This window comes from Solea senegalensis, linkage group LG5, assembly GCF_019176455.1.
Source record: "Solea senegalensis isolate Sse05_10M linkage group LG5, IFAPA_SoseM_1, whole genome shotgun sequence".
Taxonomy (NCBI): Eukaryota; Metazoa; Chordata; class Actinopteri; order Pleuronectiformes; family Soleidae; genus Solea; species Solea senegalensis.
Window position 1 is genome coordinate 22,697,071 of NC_058025.1, and position 18,424 is coordinate 22,715,494.

At 46.7% G+C, this 18,424-nt stretch overlaps 1 protein-coding gene across 1 annotated transcript; it reads right to left on the reverse strand.

Annotated features, from left to right (window-relative positions):
* Positions 1-507: 507 nt before the first annotated feature.
* zgc:65851 (uncharacterized protein LOC321113 homolog) lies at positions 508-7,260 on the reverse strand. Its single transcript, XM_044027182.1, has 4 exons — positions 6,422-7,260; positions 4,613-4,930; positions 3,872-3,996; positions 508-2,608 (listed from the first exon to the last, which is right to left on the reverse strand). Exons 1-4 carry the CDS (start codon positions 7,166-7,168, stop codon positions 2,278-2,280), a joined length of 1,521 nt encoding a protein of 506 aa, XP_043883117.1. The 5' UTR covers positions 7,169-7,260; the 3' UTR covers positions 508-2,277.
* Positions 7,261-18,424: the final 11,164 nt, after the last annotated feature.

Genomic DNA, 18,424 nt, shown 5'->3' on the forward strand with positions numbered 1-18,424 from the left:
TATCGCCCTATGTCAGCTGAGATTGGCACATTAAAAAATGTGGGGTGTTTTTTTTTGTCTTCTCATGTGTTGTTGAGTCAAAGTTGCACTAATAATTGTGCAGAAGTCACAAAATGAGGCCCTTTTCTTTTCTTTTTGTTGATAAAAACGAGCCAAGTGAACTTTGAACTGTGACATATTTCCAAATTTCTACAAATCCAAACATTTTGAGTACTTTTTGCTCAGGTGTGTTTATATAGTTGGTAAAAATTTTCTTTTTATTTCATCAGATTGTCTAGGTTGTGCTGAAAAAAAGGATTTAAGACTCTATGTTGCACATTCTTATAGCCTCCGTTTAAACATAGTCCTGGAAAAATGCTCTGTGAGTTAACAGTAGCACTTGTGTTGGAACATAAATACTTGAAAACATAGGTGTTTTCATATGATCTGGTCAGTATAGCAGCGGAATATTACATAATACTTGCAATACCAAGTCATACAGTATTGCATGGCACTGAAGACACAGAGTTTGGTTATTAAATGTTTTATTTGGCTTTGAGAGGAATATGACTGCATGAGGTCGCAGCACATGTACAGTCACAGTTGTATAGCAGTCTGGAAAGAGTCCGCACTCCTCAGCCTCCCCAGAAACAAGTGAGATGCAGGTGAAAACACGTGTATATTTTAACTCCAAGTCATGATTAAGGCAAGTTTTTTCATCTTTTTTTTTTTTTTTTTTTTAAATTGAACACACGACAAGCAAAAATCTATCCCATCCATAAAATAATCAAGCTCCAAGAGTCTGGCCATGCAGTCATGCCTGTTGGTTGATTCATTTGTCAAAAAAAATAAAAATAAAAAAGCAAAAGGGGTGAGGGGAGGGGGAGATCATGAACAACAGTGATGCAAGGAGTTAAGAGTGAAAATAGCCCTTATATGCGACTCTGCAGCGTTTAACCATGACCCCGGCAGCATCTGCCTCACCTGCCACACGCAGTCTGAGCTGAGAGCTCTCAGTGTCAGTGTCAGCTGCCTGACACCGACAGCCTACGCTCACCTCCACCTCCTGTCCTATTTCGAGCAAAAAAGTAAAAACAAAAGCACCACCACGTTTGTGTGAGGACGCAGGAAGGGGGGTTAAAGGAGTTCTAACTGTTCAACACATGAGGTGGCGAATACGTTCCTTGACAAATGAATCAATCAAAGGGGGGATCATTAATATTCCCAAATACATATATAGCAGCAATTTAAACTCTTTTCATTCCCAAAGATGCACTTCGTCATGGAGAAGCTGCTCCTCCTTCCAAGCAACTGAGAAATAAATAAAACAGCAATACGCTGTTTCTCTGAGCTGCTTTTATTGCAGGGCTGTGAGGAACATGGAAACAGAGGGCTTGAATGGTTAGCGGTACATTTCTTTTTGTCGTGGTGGGATGGGATGAAGAGTCGAGTGGTGGCGGACACAAAGCAGCGGAGGAAAGAGGAGAGGAAACATGCTGCTGCAGCGCCGTGAGGTTTACGCAACAGTACAAACACAAGCTCGGACTTCTCTGTGTGACGCTCGCGACGATTCGCTGGTGCAGCTTTTGATCGGTGACCCAATCCGCGTTCACTTCACTCCCCAACTTTTATAAGTAAAAATCAAATAGCACCGTAAAAGTTGGACCGGCTGTTTGTCATGCTCCATGGTCTGTGCATTTATCTTTAAAGTGTGCGTGCTGACAAACGTTGTTACTTTCAACTTATTGATTGCTCTTAGTGTGAGTATTCTTCGTTAATGGCACATTTGCTGTTGCTCGTATGAGGAAAGTGTCGTTTTTGTGGCGTCGCGCTCGATCCTGTCGACCTCTGCAAAGTATGAGGATGAGTTGAACTCACTGTGCCACTGTGATACATCCACTCCCGTCTAAAGCTCTCCGTCTAATAAACGTCTGGACTAATCGACTTCTGAGTAACAGAGAAAACAGAGACACGACAACACAGAAGGTGTGAGGCATCCAGAGTGTGTGTGTGTGCTTGTACATACATCTTTGTGAGGACCGGATAAAAGCACAGGAAGTGAGGACATTCTGACTGGTCCTCACTTTAATGGTTTAGTTGTGGTTAAGGGTTAAGGTAAGGTAATGGGCTTTAGGGGATGCATTATGTCTATGAGTGTCCTCACTAAGATAGCCGTACATGAACATGTGTGTGTATGTGTGTGTGTGAGATAATGTGAACAGTAACCAGAACAATACAAGTGACGGCTGGGATGTGGAATGTGTTATTGAGGATGATGAAGACGGTGAGACGAGCAGTTTAACTCTTGCTGCTCTTGCCGGTGGGACTCTTCTTCTCCTTCTCCTTTGGCTTCTCCTCCTCCTCCTCCTCTTCCTCCTCCTCCTCTTCCCCGTCCTCGCCCTCCTCCTGGTCATCTCCCTCCTCTCCCTCCTCTTCTCCCTCTTCCTCCTCTTCCTCCTTCTCCTCCTCATCTGCCTCCTCTTCCTCCTCCTCGGGCTTGGCATCGGATTTCCTGGACGCTCCCAGGGTGTAGGAGCGGGCCGACATGTAGGAGAAGCCGGAGTAGCCTGAATGGACCATGGCTCCACCTACAGAGCTGAGGCGACACTCCTCGCCTTCCAGCAACTTCCTGTACAGAGAGAGAGAGAGAGACAGAGAGATGACGACCTTCTTGTCTGGTTTCATTACTTTTATAATCCGAGCAAATCCCTCCTGAGGAGCATGATGTCTCTGGGATTAACTGTCTATTTACATATATACAGTATTTGCTACAAACAACATCACAGTTGCTCAGTTAGACTATTCCGGGAGCACGTGCCCAAGTGTAAAGGGAACTTGGCTTGTAACTGGAGGGTTGCCGGTTCAAGTCCCCACCAGGTCAAAGGACTGGGGTGCCCCTGAAAAAGGTACTCCCCGGACATTGCTCAGTGGCTGCCCGCTGCTTCCTAATTCTAGGAAGGTTTCTAGTAGAGGATGGATTAAATGCAGAGAAAGAATTTCCCGAAGAGGATTAATAAAAAAAATATATATAATCTTATAATATTGTATATACACACTATTCACACTATATATCCTGTTACAGTGGGAAAATGATAATCCCCATTTTCAAAATCAGTTAAAGCCACAGACTGTATGCAAAATGCGGACAAATTTGTTTGGTTTGCTGGTTGAAGCTAACCAGGAAGTAAGAGTATAATGAATAACCACCAGGGGGCGACTCTGTTTGAATGGGGACATTGTTCTGTGGACTTCATGGTCTTGCTCACGAGCTGCAGGAACTATTATGTCCCCATGTGTGGACGCCAGTGTGAATAGGACTGTTTCCATCGTATCCCTTTAACACCTAAGCCTCAAAATGTTCTTTTGCTTATTTGAAGTGTAAAAGGGCCAGATTATTGTGATTATTATATGTTACGTGCTTTTGCCCATTTTTCCAGAATAACTTTCAATATCTGACAGTTATTTACAATTTACTGCGTGTTCAAATAGTGTATTAACAATGTAAAATGAAGACAAAAAAAACAAAACTCTGTCGTTGTACAACAGATTTTGTGTGTTCAATTTGAAAATTTCTACACTGTTTTTCAATTTGAAACAGTGTAAAAAATATTTAAAATAACATTTGAGTTTGTACAGGTGTTTTTCCATCTCTGAAGCTTGATGTAAGTCTTGTTTCATCAGCAGAAAATTGAAGATACGACGCATATGTTCATAAATCAGATGGTTTGCATCGCCTCAGAATGAGCTTTTTAGATACAGCCGCCATTTTGTGCCGCCATGTTACTACAGCAGCCTGAACGGACAAGTGAGTGAGGGCAGTGAGTTTGTCCATAAATGTTAAAATAAGAAGGGAATGGGACTGTGATTAGCGCGGCATAATAACATAACTGACCTGTAGGCGGCGATCTCAATGTCCAGCGCCATCTTGACGTTGAGCAGGTCCTGGTACTCGCGCAGGTGACGGGACATTTCTCCTTTGGTGCTGTGCAGAGCGCCCTCCAGCTGCTGAATGGTATCCTACACACACACACACATGGTGAAATCTCATTATTTTGTCAGACAGACAAACATCAAGGAAAAAAAACCTTTCTGTGCTCAAACACTGAAGAGTTTCATTGATTGATTTTTTTATATGAAATATGCACCTCCTGTAAACACATATCTCAGGTTTCCACTGCGCTGTGTTAAACTGATGAGAGTGAGATTTGTGGCAGAATCTAATCCTCGTGTTTGATGTCTGTGGGACCTGCCTGTGTTGTTTGTGTTATACGAGTGAACAGAGATTATTTAACGCGGTGTTTTCAGTTGGAACTTGATCAGATCTCGCTTACATGTGTGGTTCAATAAAAATCTGATGAGTGAAACTAATAACAACAAAACAGTATGTTACACAACCTTGAGTATCTGCAGACACTGATATTAGTCTGATGCCGATGTTTTATCTCTAATAAATAGAGGTTGACTGCACATTTGTGTTGATACATTCATCGGCCAACCATAACCAGCCGTTCCAATAAAGAAGAAATGAACAAATCTACAACATAAACACAGTGAAAATGATGTTTTTGGATCATTTTATGTTTTTGATACATCATATCATCAGCTCATCTCCCCCTCGTCCCAGTTATCATACCTGCATCTCTCCCATTTCATTGTTATGACGATCCTCCATCTCAGCGATCTGCCTCTCCAGGGCCTCGTTGTGGCCCCTGAGGGCCTCGATCTCCAGGGTGCGAGCCTGCACCTGGCGGCGGTACTCGCTCAGCTCCTCCTTTGAGTGCTTGATGGCGTCCTGGTTGCGCGCGGCCGTCTCGGTCACGGTGGCAAACTTAGAGCGGTACCACTCCTCGGTCTGGACCTGGTTCCTGGAGGACAGGGTCTCGTATTGAGAGCGGATGTCCTTCAGCGCCGCAGCCAGGTCCGGTTTACTCATGTCCATCTCCACTGACACCTGGACATGAGGAAAGGGAGGGGGGCAACACACAACTTTACTCTATATACAGGTCTTAAATGTCTATGTGGAGATGTTAGAGTGTAGCACTTATTAAACTGATGTTCTAGATGTTTCTGCATGGTGCAGCACAAACATGCAGCACATGTGTGAACATAAATCTAGAGTAGATGAGCTGAGTTGCAGGTCCAGTGATGTGGACAGCAGATGGACTGATGAATGGACTGCTGACTCAGTCGCTTACATGGCAACTTAATCCCCATACAGGGAAGAGGAGAAAAACCCTGGAGAAATCTGCCCGGCAACTATCACTCAAATGCACACAACTCCCCCCGATATCACCGCACTGTCAGAGAATGAACCATGGCCTGGACAATGAATAAAACTTTCAGATTGTAATAATAATAATAACAAAAAAGGTTGGTACAGGTTTATGTAACCTGTAATATCAAATGTAAGGTGTAGCTGAGAGAGTTGGCCTTGACTGCTGCATCCTGGGACGGCCACACCCCTGAATTATGCGCGATTTATCCGCACCCCCCTCCTCCCTCCCCCCTCCCTCCCTGCCCCTCTGCAGCCTCTGCTCATACAAACATCAGCACATAGAAAATCACACGCTCTGCGTTTATAACAACTGTGTTTGAACACATCTAAACAACTGTTGCACCTATGGCGCAAAAAAAAAGAAGTATGTGAGATACACTCCATGTTAAAGTTTGCGCGGGGGCGTGACGAGGAGGAGGAGGGGGAGGGACAGCGCATGGTGCTGAAACGGAACTGCAGTGCCATCATTTATCCGGTGCAGTGTGTTCACTCCGCCATCAGGACTGCTGCTGTGCTTTAAATCTCTTTACTCAGTGTCTGCACCACACACACACACACACACACACTGTGTCTATATGAAGAGATGTTTGTTTGTGTCTGTGTTTGTCAGCTCATTTCACAATAAAATGTGTTATTTTATTAAACAAGCTGCAGAGGTCGGTTGTGTGTTCAGAGAAAAATAAATAGCAAATAATAATATTATAATAATACAAGAGTGTTATTACATTTTAAATGGGAGTTTTAAGGTGAATCCTTTTCTATTTTAACTGAACGATTAAAGAAGTATATAAAGAATGTGTCATTATGTATGCATGATTTTTATTTTAAATATCCTTTAAATTAACGATTTAATGATGAGATGTGTATTTTTATAATAAATATAATGGGAGCTTTAAACTGGTCTGGTATTTAAAAAAAACAAAAAAACATTTAATATGAATATACATATATATATATATATATATATATACATACATATACATATATACACATACATATATGGGAACTTTAAGGTATGTGGATCTCCTGCTTTTTGGCAGTTTTTCAACTTCTAATTGTTTCTACTGGAGTCCCTTTTTTAAATTTTGGAGTTATGAAGGAAAAGTGGAGCAGAGTGAAACCGCAGTGGAGCAGCAGCTCCTGCAGACCCTCTGAGGTGGTCCATACCTGCGTGGCCTGCAGAGAAGTCTGCAGCTCCTGCAGCTCCTCCTCGTGAACTTTCCTGAGGAAGGCGATCTCGTCCAGCAGTGACTCCACTTTCTTCTCCAGCTCCAGGCGCGCGAGGGTGGCGTCGTCCACGTCCTTGCGGTAACCCTTCAGCGCGTTCTCCGCCTCCTCGCGCATCCTGGTCTCCTCATCCAGCTTCTCCCGCACGCGCTCCAGGGTGTCGTTCATCTGCACGCAGTCCAGGTGCATCTGGCTCTTCTCGTGCGTCAGCTCCTCCACGCGCGCCCGCAGCTCGCGGATCTCCTGCTCGTAGAGCTCGTGCAGGCGGGAGGGCTCGTTGTGGCGCTGGCGCAGCAGAGTCACCTCCGCCTCCAGGACTTTGTTCTGCTGCTCCAGGTTGTGCACCTTCTCGATGAAGGACACGAAGCGGTCGTTGAGACCCTGCAGCTGCTCCTTCTCGTTGGTGCGGATGATCTTGAGCTCGTTGGTGACGGCGGTGGACTGACTCAGGTCCATGCCGGAGTCCGCCATTGAGGAGTAGACGCGGCCGGGCGCCGCTGACCTGCGGTAGGAGGTGGAGGACACCACGGAGGGGGAACCATAGTTGCGGTGGCTGCTGCGGTATCCCGCAGGGTGCAGGCGGGACGGGCTGGTGCCGCCACCGAGACCCACGCGGCCGGAGCGTGGGGCATCTCCAAAGATCTTCCGATAGGAGCTGCTGGTGTAAATATCACTGGAGTAACTCATGTTTCCTCGAGACAGAGAGTGAGTGGAGTTCAGGAGTGCGTGAGGATGAGTGCGTGTGTGTGTGTGGGAGAAAGAGAGAGAAAGTGAGATGCGAGTCCTATGTGAGCAGGACAGGTGCTTTTATAGAGAAGGCGCGGGCGCATCATGTGACGCAGCAACAGCACCAGATGAGGGAAAACCTTTTTTTTCTTCTTTCTTTTCTTTTTGGATTTTTTTTGCAGAAAGCATCCTCCACCCACTCCACACACACGGGCTCACTCATGCGTCAACACAACAGCAAACTCCTGATGAAGTTCGTGGTTTTATTATAAACTATTACAACCTGTACATTTCATGAATCTGCACTTTCAATAAGTCATGTTTCCTATGGGGTTTGGTATTTAGGGCACAATAAAGACACATCATAATAAAATGATGTGTCCCCCCACACACACACACACACACCCCACACACACACACACTGGACTGTCTCATGTTACTGTCAGTCCACTCTGTCCACTGTCGCTGCAGCTTTTCTTTGCCATCCCAGCAAAAAGGCAAATGGGATCGATGAGTGGAGCTGTGCTGTGCTGCAGTCTGCATCCACCTCTGCAATATCAGAATGCAGGTTGAGAGTCATTAAGGAGTCACCACGCTCACAGATGGAAACATCAGTGGTGCAGTAGCAGTCTGAGTGAATGTTAACACACACATGACGAAGCACTACGAACTCCTCATGTAAATACAACTTAAATCACACCTGTGTGAGTTATTAACAGTCAAATGTGCTCATTTCTCTCCTCAGCAGAGAGGAAAAGAAAAGTCATGTCCGGCCTGTGTGACGTTTTAGTGCTGCGCACAGCTGTCGCTGGCCTTGGTGCTGATCCACGCAGCAGCGGGGCCACGCCCCTGTAAAGGAGAGCGAGCGAGAGAGAAGCGCCCACCCACACAACTGCAGCCTCATCACCCGCTACACCAGGGCAGGCGCCTTCTGTACAGCAGCAGACAGACAGACAGAGCCAGGCCAAACCGTGTGAATGCTGCCAACATCCTCAATCACCATGGACCATAACTTATCACGTACTCTGGGCACAGACATCACAACTATAACTATTACAAACTAATCAGTGACATGTGTCTAATTTTAAGTCTTTCCAAAAGAAAACAGACTTGAATGATTTGTGTGACTGTGTTAAAAAACTATTGGCACCTATCAGCCATTAGGAGGCGCTAAAAAGTGAAGTGGTGATGATGATGATCATGTGTAAACAATAACCTCAGCAGCCTCATGTTGGTGTGAGGCTTCACAACGCTGACATTGTTGCAAATAAGTATAACTATGAGTATTGTATATATTGTATATGACAATAATAAAGCACCATATTTGTGACATAAATGGTAATATCAGGTACACCCACTTCATTATGTTAGTATAAAGTGTAGAGCGTATAAAGTGAGCATCAGATTGAGAAAGAAAAGGTGATCTAAGTGACTTTGAACGTGTCACGTTTGCGGGTGCCAGACAGGCCGGTCTGTCTGTTTCAGAAACTGCTGATCTGAGATTTCAGGTTTACTGAGAAGTGTCTGAAAGTTCTGTTTCAGCAGTTTTTCGGTCTGAAACGCCGCGTTGATGCCAGAAATCAGAGAGAAAAAAAAGAACCATTTATGCAGACAACTACACCACCGCAGGTGGAAAGAGTTACTGAAATATTCGATTCAAGTACAAGTTCCACTGTTTTGATAAGATTTTACTTAAGTACAAGTAAAAAAAACTGGTCCACAAATGTCCTCAAGTTAAAGTAAAACAGTAGCTTGTAGTGTTGGCAAAATAAAATATGTACACACATAATGTATCAGTCAAGGTGGGTCAAAGGTCACAAATGCTTTAACTTTCTCACTCACTCAGGGACTTTAATTAATGTCAATTCACCTTTCATCATTCACTTTCAAAGTGATTTAACTTAGTAACAGACACACACACTCAAGTGTGTGAGAGAGAAGAGAAATCACAGAACTCTTGAAGACAACAGAGCCTGTTGAGTCGGATGGATGCCAGTGACTCAGCAGTAAAATGAGAGGTTGCTAGGAACAAGCCTTTTGTAGCCTGCTCATTTTTCTGCATAGTAACCAGGAGGAAAGGCGACACCTTTAATTCACTTGTTTCCTCATACATTCCATCAAATGCTGGTTTGACTCAGTCATAATCCCAGGTTTCCAATCAAACACTGGGTTCACAGTGTGCCAACTACACGGCAACATCACAGTGAGCAATGTGCAGCTTTTGCCCCCATCATTCATTCTGACATCAACTGAATAATGACCGTAAACAAAAACACTGCTGCAGCTCACAGCCGTGCTCTGCAGTCTGAAAGCAAATTGAGCCAGTGGTTGGATTTCACAGGAAACGTCTAACAAATGACAGGAAGAGGGCGCTGTTTGATCACCATACAGAGGAGAGGAGATGGAGAGATGTTTTTATTACAGTAGACATTTTGAAAGAGGATTTTTATCATATGTTCCCTCACTGGTGATGGCCTATGAACCCCCGATGTTATTAGTTACTTTATTTTCACTTCTTATAACATGAGTTTACTTGATAACTCACTGACAATTTAGATAAATGTCAGAGCGACTGACATATGATGTGCACTGACTATGGAAATATGATCGCAGGGCTGCATTTTTCAAACCCAGACATTTTCTGCAGCCAGTGAGGAGCAGGTGGTGACAAATTTAAAACCAGCAAAAAAACATGTGAAAAGAGCTGAAAAAAATAACAAAAGAAAGTATACCTGAAGAGAATCTGAGGTACTAACAATAATGTTTTCCAGTTTTGTACAAACTTGTCCTTCACACACATCTAGTGCAGTATTAACTGTAACTATTGCTTCTCTTGAACATTTTAAGTAAATGACTTTGTCGTATTTGATCCAGGTGTCACTCAAAGTGCATGAAATCAAAAAGGTGCACAATATTAACAGCAGCAAATAAATATGTGTCACATTTGCCACACAATTGATTTGCTTTTGCTCTGCTTTTAGCCAAGAGACTTGGTATACAGTATATCACGCATACATGAATATACTTTTCTAATGAAATGACAATGATAACATTTATTTTTTTCTTAATTATTGGTATGGATATGTTTTATTTTGATCCATTCTGGGGGGTTTCTATAACTTACTAAGTATTATAATTTACAAAAACTGAGAACTTGCAGATTTAAACAAAAAAAGAGTATTTAATAAACTAACTAACAAAGCAGCAAAAGGTAAAACACAAACAGAAAAGTAGGAGAACAAACAAACAGGAACCAGGGAGACTCAAACACAGGTAAAACACTTTAGGGAAGAGCAGATAATCCAGAGGAACCATAGGACAGGAAGTATAACTTAACAGTGTAAGAACAAAAAGAAAAAGTTAGAACGGTTATTATTGATTGTGGCTGAAAACTGCTGATCTGCTGAGATTTTAACACACAATTAAAGTATCCAGTCTTCTGAGGGGAGAAAAAAAGATAGCTTGTGGTTGCGTCACTAGGTGCCACTCTTACCACCTTATCAAATGCTCTGTGTACCTAATAAAGAGGTCAGTGAGTGTATATAGATCATAGAACACAATTTATTTGATAATTGTTGCTGTTTGGATGAGGCTGTGGAGGGAAAGACACACATTTACATTCTGTAATACGATGTCACCATGTTACTGTGGAAGAAGCCACAGGATATTATTTATTCACCATGTCCTCCTCCTCCTCCTCCCTAGGTGGGACTGACTGCAGCATAGCATGGAGACACTGTCCTCAGCAGCCTGCTACTCTAACCTTTCTCCTTCTGCTGTCCCAACCACCGCTGCTGCCAACGCAGCCGCACTCCCCTCAGTGTGGTCTCAGCTCACAGACTCATAAATACTGTAAACGCTGCTCCACACAGTTCCCAGTTCAGTGCAGCTGCTCAGGACCAGCGACCACCTCTGTTCATGTTGTTCCATTGATTACACTGAGGATTTATTGCATTCAGCAGTGCAAAGACTGTCAGCAAAACCATTGCTGCTGAGTGATTGCTGACGCTATCATGACTGAATGGTGTTACAAACAGTGTTTATTCTGATATAAGATCATTGAGTAAGATTATTTTCTACACATATACAGGATAAAGTAGGGGTGTCAAATGTACGGCCTACAGGCCAGAACCGGCCCGACAGAGGGCCGAGTCTGGCCCGCAGGATGAATTGGTTAAAATGACACAATAAATACTATTGTAGCGCCCTTAGCCTGACTGGAAGCAACACATTGCTGACATCTACACTCTTCCTAGGTTCATGGAGTTGGACCCCTAAAATATACAAATAAAGGACATAAAGTTGAACTTTGACAATTTATTGTCACACACAAGTAATTTATTGCAGTATATGAAAAATAAATACTACAATGGAAAAGAGATCTTTCATAAAAAATAAAATAGAAAAATGAAATAAGTGTCCCTTCTTCTCTCAAGATTTAAGAGTTACATTCTGGGTTGTGTATGTGCGTTCAATGTTCTGTTCCTATGACTACCCAGGTAGATTTTTGTGTATTATTTCCTTATCTGTGTCACTGAGCAGAATGAGATGATGTCTGAGGTTCTCTGGAGTCCAATCGATCGTCCTTCCTGGCTCGCCTCCACAGGTTCAGAATCTGAATCCATCAGTAATCCAGCAAATAAACCAATCTACACGTATAGTGCAGAAATCATAACAGTTACCATTAATCACATGACATCACACTACTTCCTCTTTTCACTCTGAATATCTTCCACACATATATATATATATATATATATACTTATATTCACACAATATATACATATATAATATAATAATATATACATCAAGATAAATGTATTTATAAAGATTCATAAAGAACTATTTATATTTTTAACATTTTTAAAGCGCAAATTAATCTTTAAACAGCTTCAGCTTTTACAGTGAATATCACTGCGGTCAAGTGAGCCGTCATTCGTCTTCGCGTGGTCAAGTGAGCCGTCATTCGTTGTTTAAGTGCGCCCGTGCAGTCGAACTTACGGTGAATGCTGGGAGTCGGCTGAGAATCAGCGCTAGTTTGATACCGGCGCGATCACTTCCGGTTTTCAAAATAAGACGTTACTAATACAAGGGCAATCAATCATGCTGATTTTAAGACATTGGGTCACATTGTCCAGAAGCTGTTGAACTAAATATTTTCCCTAATTTATTTATATTTTTACTGTACAATAACAACACATTGGCTCATAAGTTCTGACAATGGTTGACACAATTGATCTCAGGAGCATGCTGACTACTCCCTCACTTATTATCAAACATTTTTACTGTATCATTTTTGAGAAATTAATACTCAAAGTTGTCTTTTTTTTTCTCAGAATAAGGCCCAAAACTCAATTTTTACTGTACAATAAAATCACTTTGGCCCATAAGTTCTGACAATGGTTGGTACAGTTGACCTCAGGAGCATGCTGGCTACTACCTCACTCATTATCAAACATTTTTAAAACGAATGACGGCTCACTTGACCACGCGAAGACGAATGACGGCTCACTTGACCGCAGTTGAATATCTGAGCTACCGTAGCAGTAGCGCCACTCGCGAATAGCGTTCTTTTTCAACATTCGTTTCGGTATCTCACTATGGGACACGCCCCTACGCGCTTGTCCCCAGAAGCTTTTCTTTCATTACGCCAGTCCTGACTGGCCGGAAGACGTGACGTCTGCCTCCGGAGGAGGGATTCCCTCCTGCTTTATAAGCCTGACGTCACGTCATCTCTTCAGTTTATTACCTCTTCTCGCTCTCAGAAGCGTCTCTCAGACGGCAGGTGTAGCTATCGGGATAGCATTGCTGTTCTCAGAGTGAGCTAACAACTCGTTCGCCGAACGCTACCTCGACCTACTTTGCTGACTGAGTGTAGTAGCTGGGCTGTCACCAAACAGTAGCTACTGCAGCTAGCCACCATACTAGCTGCTCACCACTTCGTGTTTTAATTACGGAGCTTGATAGTTCTCTTCTCCTTACCATGGAGAAGGTGACTATTTCACCTAAGACATGCGCGTGTGGGTGCAAGATAGCCGGAGCGGACACCCATGCCGTTTGCTCTGCGTGCCTCGGGCTGCAACATGCCCAAGACGCCCTAGCATCTCCGGTTGCCTGTGAACACTGCGCCCGTCTTTCGAATAAGACCCGCCGTCGCCGACTAGCGCGCCAAGCTAGTCTGTCGACCGCGGATCCTATGGTGGGGGCATCCATTCCCCCGCCAGCGGAGTTAACGGAGAGCACGCAGGGAAACACCATCCAGGAGCCAGCTGGGGTGACCAACTCGACGCTGCCGACCCGCTCTCTGACCCAGATGATCACGTTCCCGACTTCTTTATGGGACAAGTTGACATCGACGACTGTGACTCCGAGATAGGGGACGAGTCCGTGAGCCTCGGCTCCGATGATGACGAGCAGGGGACCGGTCTCTCTTTCCTTTCACCGGCTGCAAAGCCGGTGCTCGGCTATGGCGCACGCAGCGGCTCACCAAACCCGACTGACAGTGCGGACCTTCACGTCGTCTGCAGGAGGGCAGCTGCAAAGCTGGGCATTACGTGGCCAGAAGTCCCCGTAGAGACCACCACGTCTCGTTATGAGGGTAAGCGGCTACCTAAAGCCAAATCAGCCTCGAAACAGCTGCTGCCGGCATTCCCCGAGTGCCTGGAGGAGGCGACGCGGTCGTGGAAGAACCCCCTTTCCACCAAAAACCCCGTCCAGGGAGGGTCGGCGTTGGACTGGGTCGACATGGAAGAAGATGGTTTCTCCCGTCTTCCTCCAGTTGAGCCCCTGCTGGCCTCTCACCTCCACCCCACACGAAAGTCCACCTTGACTTCAGTGGGTCCAGCCCTCCCCTCCAAAGCTGACTGTTTTCAATCGTCGCTCACTGAAAAGGGGTACAAAGCTGTGGCCATGTCCGTGAGGGCTTTGAACGCGTCGTCGCTGCTGCTGGCGTACCAGGCCGAGTTACAGGACGACATGTCAACCTCACCCACCCCGGCTGTATGGGACGAGCTGTGCGTGGTCACGGACCTCTGCCTCCGTCTACACAGATGTGCTGTCCAAGCCTCCGGGAGAGCTATGGCTCTTATGGTCACCCAGGAAAGAGCTAGGTGGCTGAACCTGTCTAGCCTCTCTCCAAAGGAGAAAACACACCTCCTCGACGTTCCTGTGGACCCAAAAGGCTTATTCGGCCCAGCGGTGGCCACGATGCAGAAACGCTGCGAGGAGAAGAAGAGGGAAGGTGAAGCACTTCAACTGTGTCTCCCCAGGAAAGTGCAATCGCCGCCCCCCCCTGCACCCCAGCACGCGTTTGCCCGAGCTGTGGCCCGCCCAGCATTTCGCACCCCTAAGCTTCAGCCACAACCCCAGCCGGCCGGCCGAGGTCGGGGCAAACGACCAGAGCTCAAGGGTGCGTGGGCAAAGAAACCCTTCATTCCCACCGTGACATCTGGAGACCAAGCCGGCTCCTCGGGCACTGTGGGCGCGAAGAAGAAGCGGCGCGCTACCTAGAGCGCTGTCACCAGGGAGGGAAGACAGGTGCAGCCAGACACCTGCTCTTTCCCCCCGGGAAAATGTTCTGTTCACCACGTTCGCAAGGGCATGTTCCAGGCCCTACAAGAGGCGTGCAGAGGCCATGTCGGCGCTCGCCGTTCACGTCCAGGCGAAGAGGGAAAAGGTCGGACCTGCACAGAGTTCAGTGGGGCCACAGCAGCGTCGACCACGCACACACCAGTGCACAAGCACACACCAGTGTTTTTTCCCCATGCCAAAATGTTCATTAAAAATGTTTGCAGGCGCGCATCCAGGCCATGTGCCAAGGGCGCAGCTACCAGTGTTAATAAAAAACATGGAAAAAACAAACATGAAAAAAAGAACATTTACAAAAGAACAGAACAGGCCCGTGCACATGAGCCCGCTAGGGGGAGCCCTTGCTCCACCAGCGGGACTGCAGCCCGGCCAGCCTGTGCAGTTGCAGATGAGCCCGCTAGAGGGAGCCAATTCTCCACTGGCGGGACGGCAACCTGCGGTGATGGGTGTAATGTGCGCGGTGGCCACACAGCCCATCGTTCCCTCTCAGCCCGGTGCTGCGGGCAGGCCACAGCTGGGCCCGCTTGCGAACCGAACCCAGCAGTGGCAGGCGTGCGGGGCACCAGACTGGGTCATAAAGACTGTGACCAGGGGCTACAGGCTCCAGTTTGCAACCACCCCGCCCCGTTTCACAGGGGAAGTGCAGTCACAGGCTCAGGGGGAGAAAGCTCTCGTCTTGCAAAGAGAAATAATTTCTTTACAAAACAAAGGAGCTATACGAGTTGTACCGCCAGAGCAGAGCCAGAGCGGTTTCTACTCGAGATATTTTCTAGTCCCCAAGAGGGGAGGGGGATTGCGACCGATTTTAGATCTGCGAACGCTGAACAGGTTCATGAGACAATACACGTTCAGAATGTTAACACACGCAGCTCTAATACGTTTCGTGCGTCCGAGCGATTGGTTCATATCCATCGATCTAAAGGACGCGTATTTTCACATCCCTATTTATCCACCGCACAGGAAATATCTCAGATTTGCCTTTCAAGGCATCTGTTACGAATACCTGGTGCTCCCGTTCGGGCTCTCTCTGAGTCCGCGGGTGTTTGTAAAATGCACCGAAGCTGCAATAGCACCTCTAAGGGAGGGAGGGATGCGGCTGGCAACGTACATAGACGACTGGCTTCTAGCAGCGGAGTCGCCCCAGCAACTTCAGGCACAAACCAGACTGCTCATATCGCATCTGATGACCCTGGGTTTCAGAATAAACTGGGAAAAGGGTGTTTTGACGCCGACTCAGAACATCTCTTTTATAGGTCTTTCTCTGAATTCAGTCGCGTTCAGGGCGTGTTTGTCGGCGGAAAGGGTGAAAGCCTTTCAGGCTTGTCTGGCACTTTTTCGCCGAGGGACACTGCTAAAGTTCAGACTGTGTCTCCGGCTTCTCGGGCTGATGGCATCAGCTCTGATCGTGGTCCCATTCGGCCGCTTACGGATGAAGCCGTTTCAGAGGTGGGTTGCGTCACTCAAACTGAGTCCGACGCACCACGGTCACCGCCAAGTTTTGGTTTCTATGGCATGCGTCATAGCGCTGCGCCCTTGGAGACGCATGGCGTTTCTGAACTCAGGCGTTGCCATGGGAACCGTCATGACGAGGAAAGTGATCACAACGGATGCCTCCTCGACGGGCTGGGGTGCCACGCACGAAGGCAGGACAGTGAATGGAGTTTGGAGCTCGCAGATGCGTGTGTTTCACATAAATTGTCTGGAGCTCCAGGCCGTCATACTGGCGCTGAGACATTTTCTGCCCTATCTGAGAGGGCGACATGTTCTCGTCAGGACAGACAACACCACAGTGGTGGCTTATATAAACAAGCAGGGGGGATTACGCTCACGTCATCTGCACACACTGGCACACAGACTGATCGTATGGAGCAGCTCTCGTCTGCTGTCGCTGAAAGCCACACACGTGCCCGGCATCCTGAACCGGGGTGCGGATTTACTGTCCAGGGGCAGTCCCCGCTACAAGGAGTGGAAACTCCACAGCGCGGTGGTGGCTCAAATTTGGGAAAGATATGGTCGGGCAGAGGTGGACCTCTTTGCGTCAGAGGAGAACACACAGTGTCCTCTGTTTTATTCGCTGATCGACCAGGACGCACCAATGGGGCTGGATGCTTTGGCACACGAGTGGCCGCACGTCCTCCTGTACGCGTTTCCCCCATTAGAGCTGATCATTCCTACTCTCGCCAGGGTGAGAGTGAGGGGTCTCTCTCTGATTCTGATAGCTCCCCGCTGGCCAGCAAAACACTGGCTGGCGGAGATATATCCGTTGCTAAGTGACCAACCGTGGCCGTTGCCTCTCCGCAGGGACCTCCTGTCACAGGCGCGTGGAGAGATTTTTCATCCTCATCCAGAGCGTATGGCTCTGTGGGCTTGGCCCGTGAAAGGCTGAATCTGACCACTGTCGGACTGCCACGTAATGTCATTGAAACTATTCAGAGCGCCAGGGCATCCTCTACACGTTATGCCTATGATGGCAAATGGCGTGCGTTTGAGGAGTGGTGCGTACGAACAGGAGTCATTGCTTTCCAGAGTCCTGTTCCTGTTATTTTGACATTTCTGCAGAGTCTGATGGATAAAGGTCTGGCTTTCTCCACTGTTAAGGTGTATTTAGCCGCTATTTCGGCTTGTCACGTGGGCTTTGGGGACAAAACGGTGGGTCAACATCCTCTCGTTTGCCAGTTCATGAAGGGAGCGCGGCGCCTTCGCCCTGTGTCGAGGAGCCTGACGGCTCCGTGGGATTTACCAATGGTGCTAGATGCCTTGTCTCTACCACCTTTCGAGCCGCTGCAAAAGGTAGAGCTCAAGATGCTCTCCTTTAAAACGGCTTTATTGCTGGCACTGGCATCGGCTAAGCGAGTCAGTGACATTCATGCGCTATCGGTGAACCCGGCATGTACGCAATTTTTGAATGGGGATTTGAAGGTTTTACTGAAACCTAACCCAGCGTTTGTACCTAAGGTATTCAACGCTTCTGTGGCGTACCGCCCTATTGAACTGTCAGCCTTCTATCCTCCGCCCTTTTCGACGCGGGAGCATGAACGGCTGAACACGCTCTGCCCGGTGCGGGCATTACGCACGTATATAGACAGGACAGCTGGATTCAGGAAATCGGAACAGCTGTTTGTGTCTTGGGCTACGTCACATTTGGGGAAACCCCTGACGAAGCAGCGTCTGTCACACTGGATCGTGGGTGCTATTACTATGGCATATAACAGCAAGGGGCAGCGTCCTCCTGTGGGCGTACGTGCTCATTCCACCCGTGGTATGGCCACGTCTTGGGCGCTGTTTCACGGTGTGTCTGTTGAAGAGATCTGTGCGGCTGCCAGCTGGGCAACGCCACACACTTTCACCAGATTCTACAAATTAGACGTCACGACGCATGCGCTGTCTCATACGGTCTTGGGCGTATGTGCTGTTCCAAGTGTGTCTATTTAACTGGTCATAGACTGGTAACGGGTCTTCGAGATAAGCTTGTCTGGCAATGCGGGAGTCTCTATATCCCATAGTGAGATACCGAAACGAATGTTGAAAAAGAACTCTAGGTTAAGAAATTAACCCCAGTTCTTTGAAACATGAGTGAGGTATCTCACCAGACCACCCTCCTTGCCTGGAGCGAGGAAGAGGTGTGCTTAT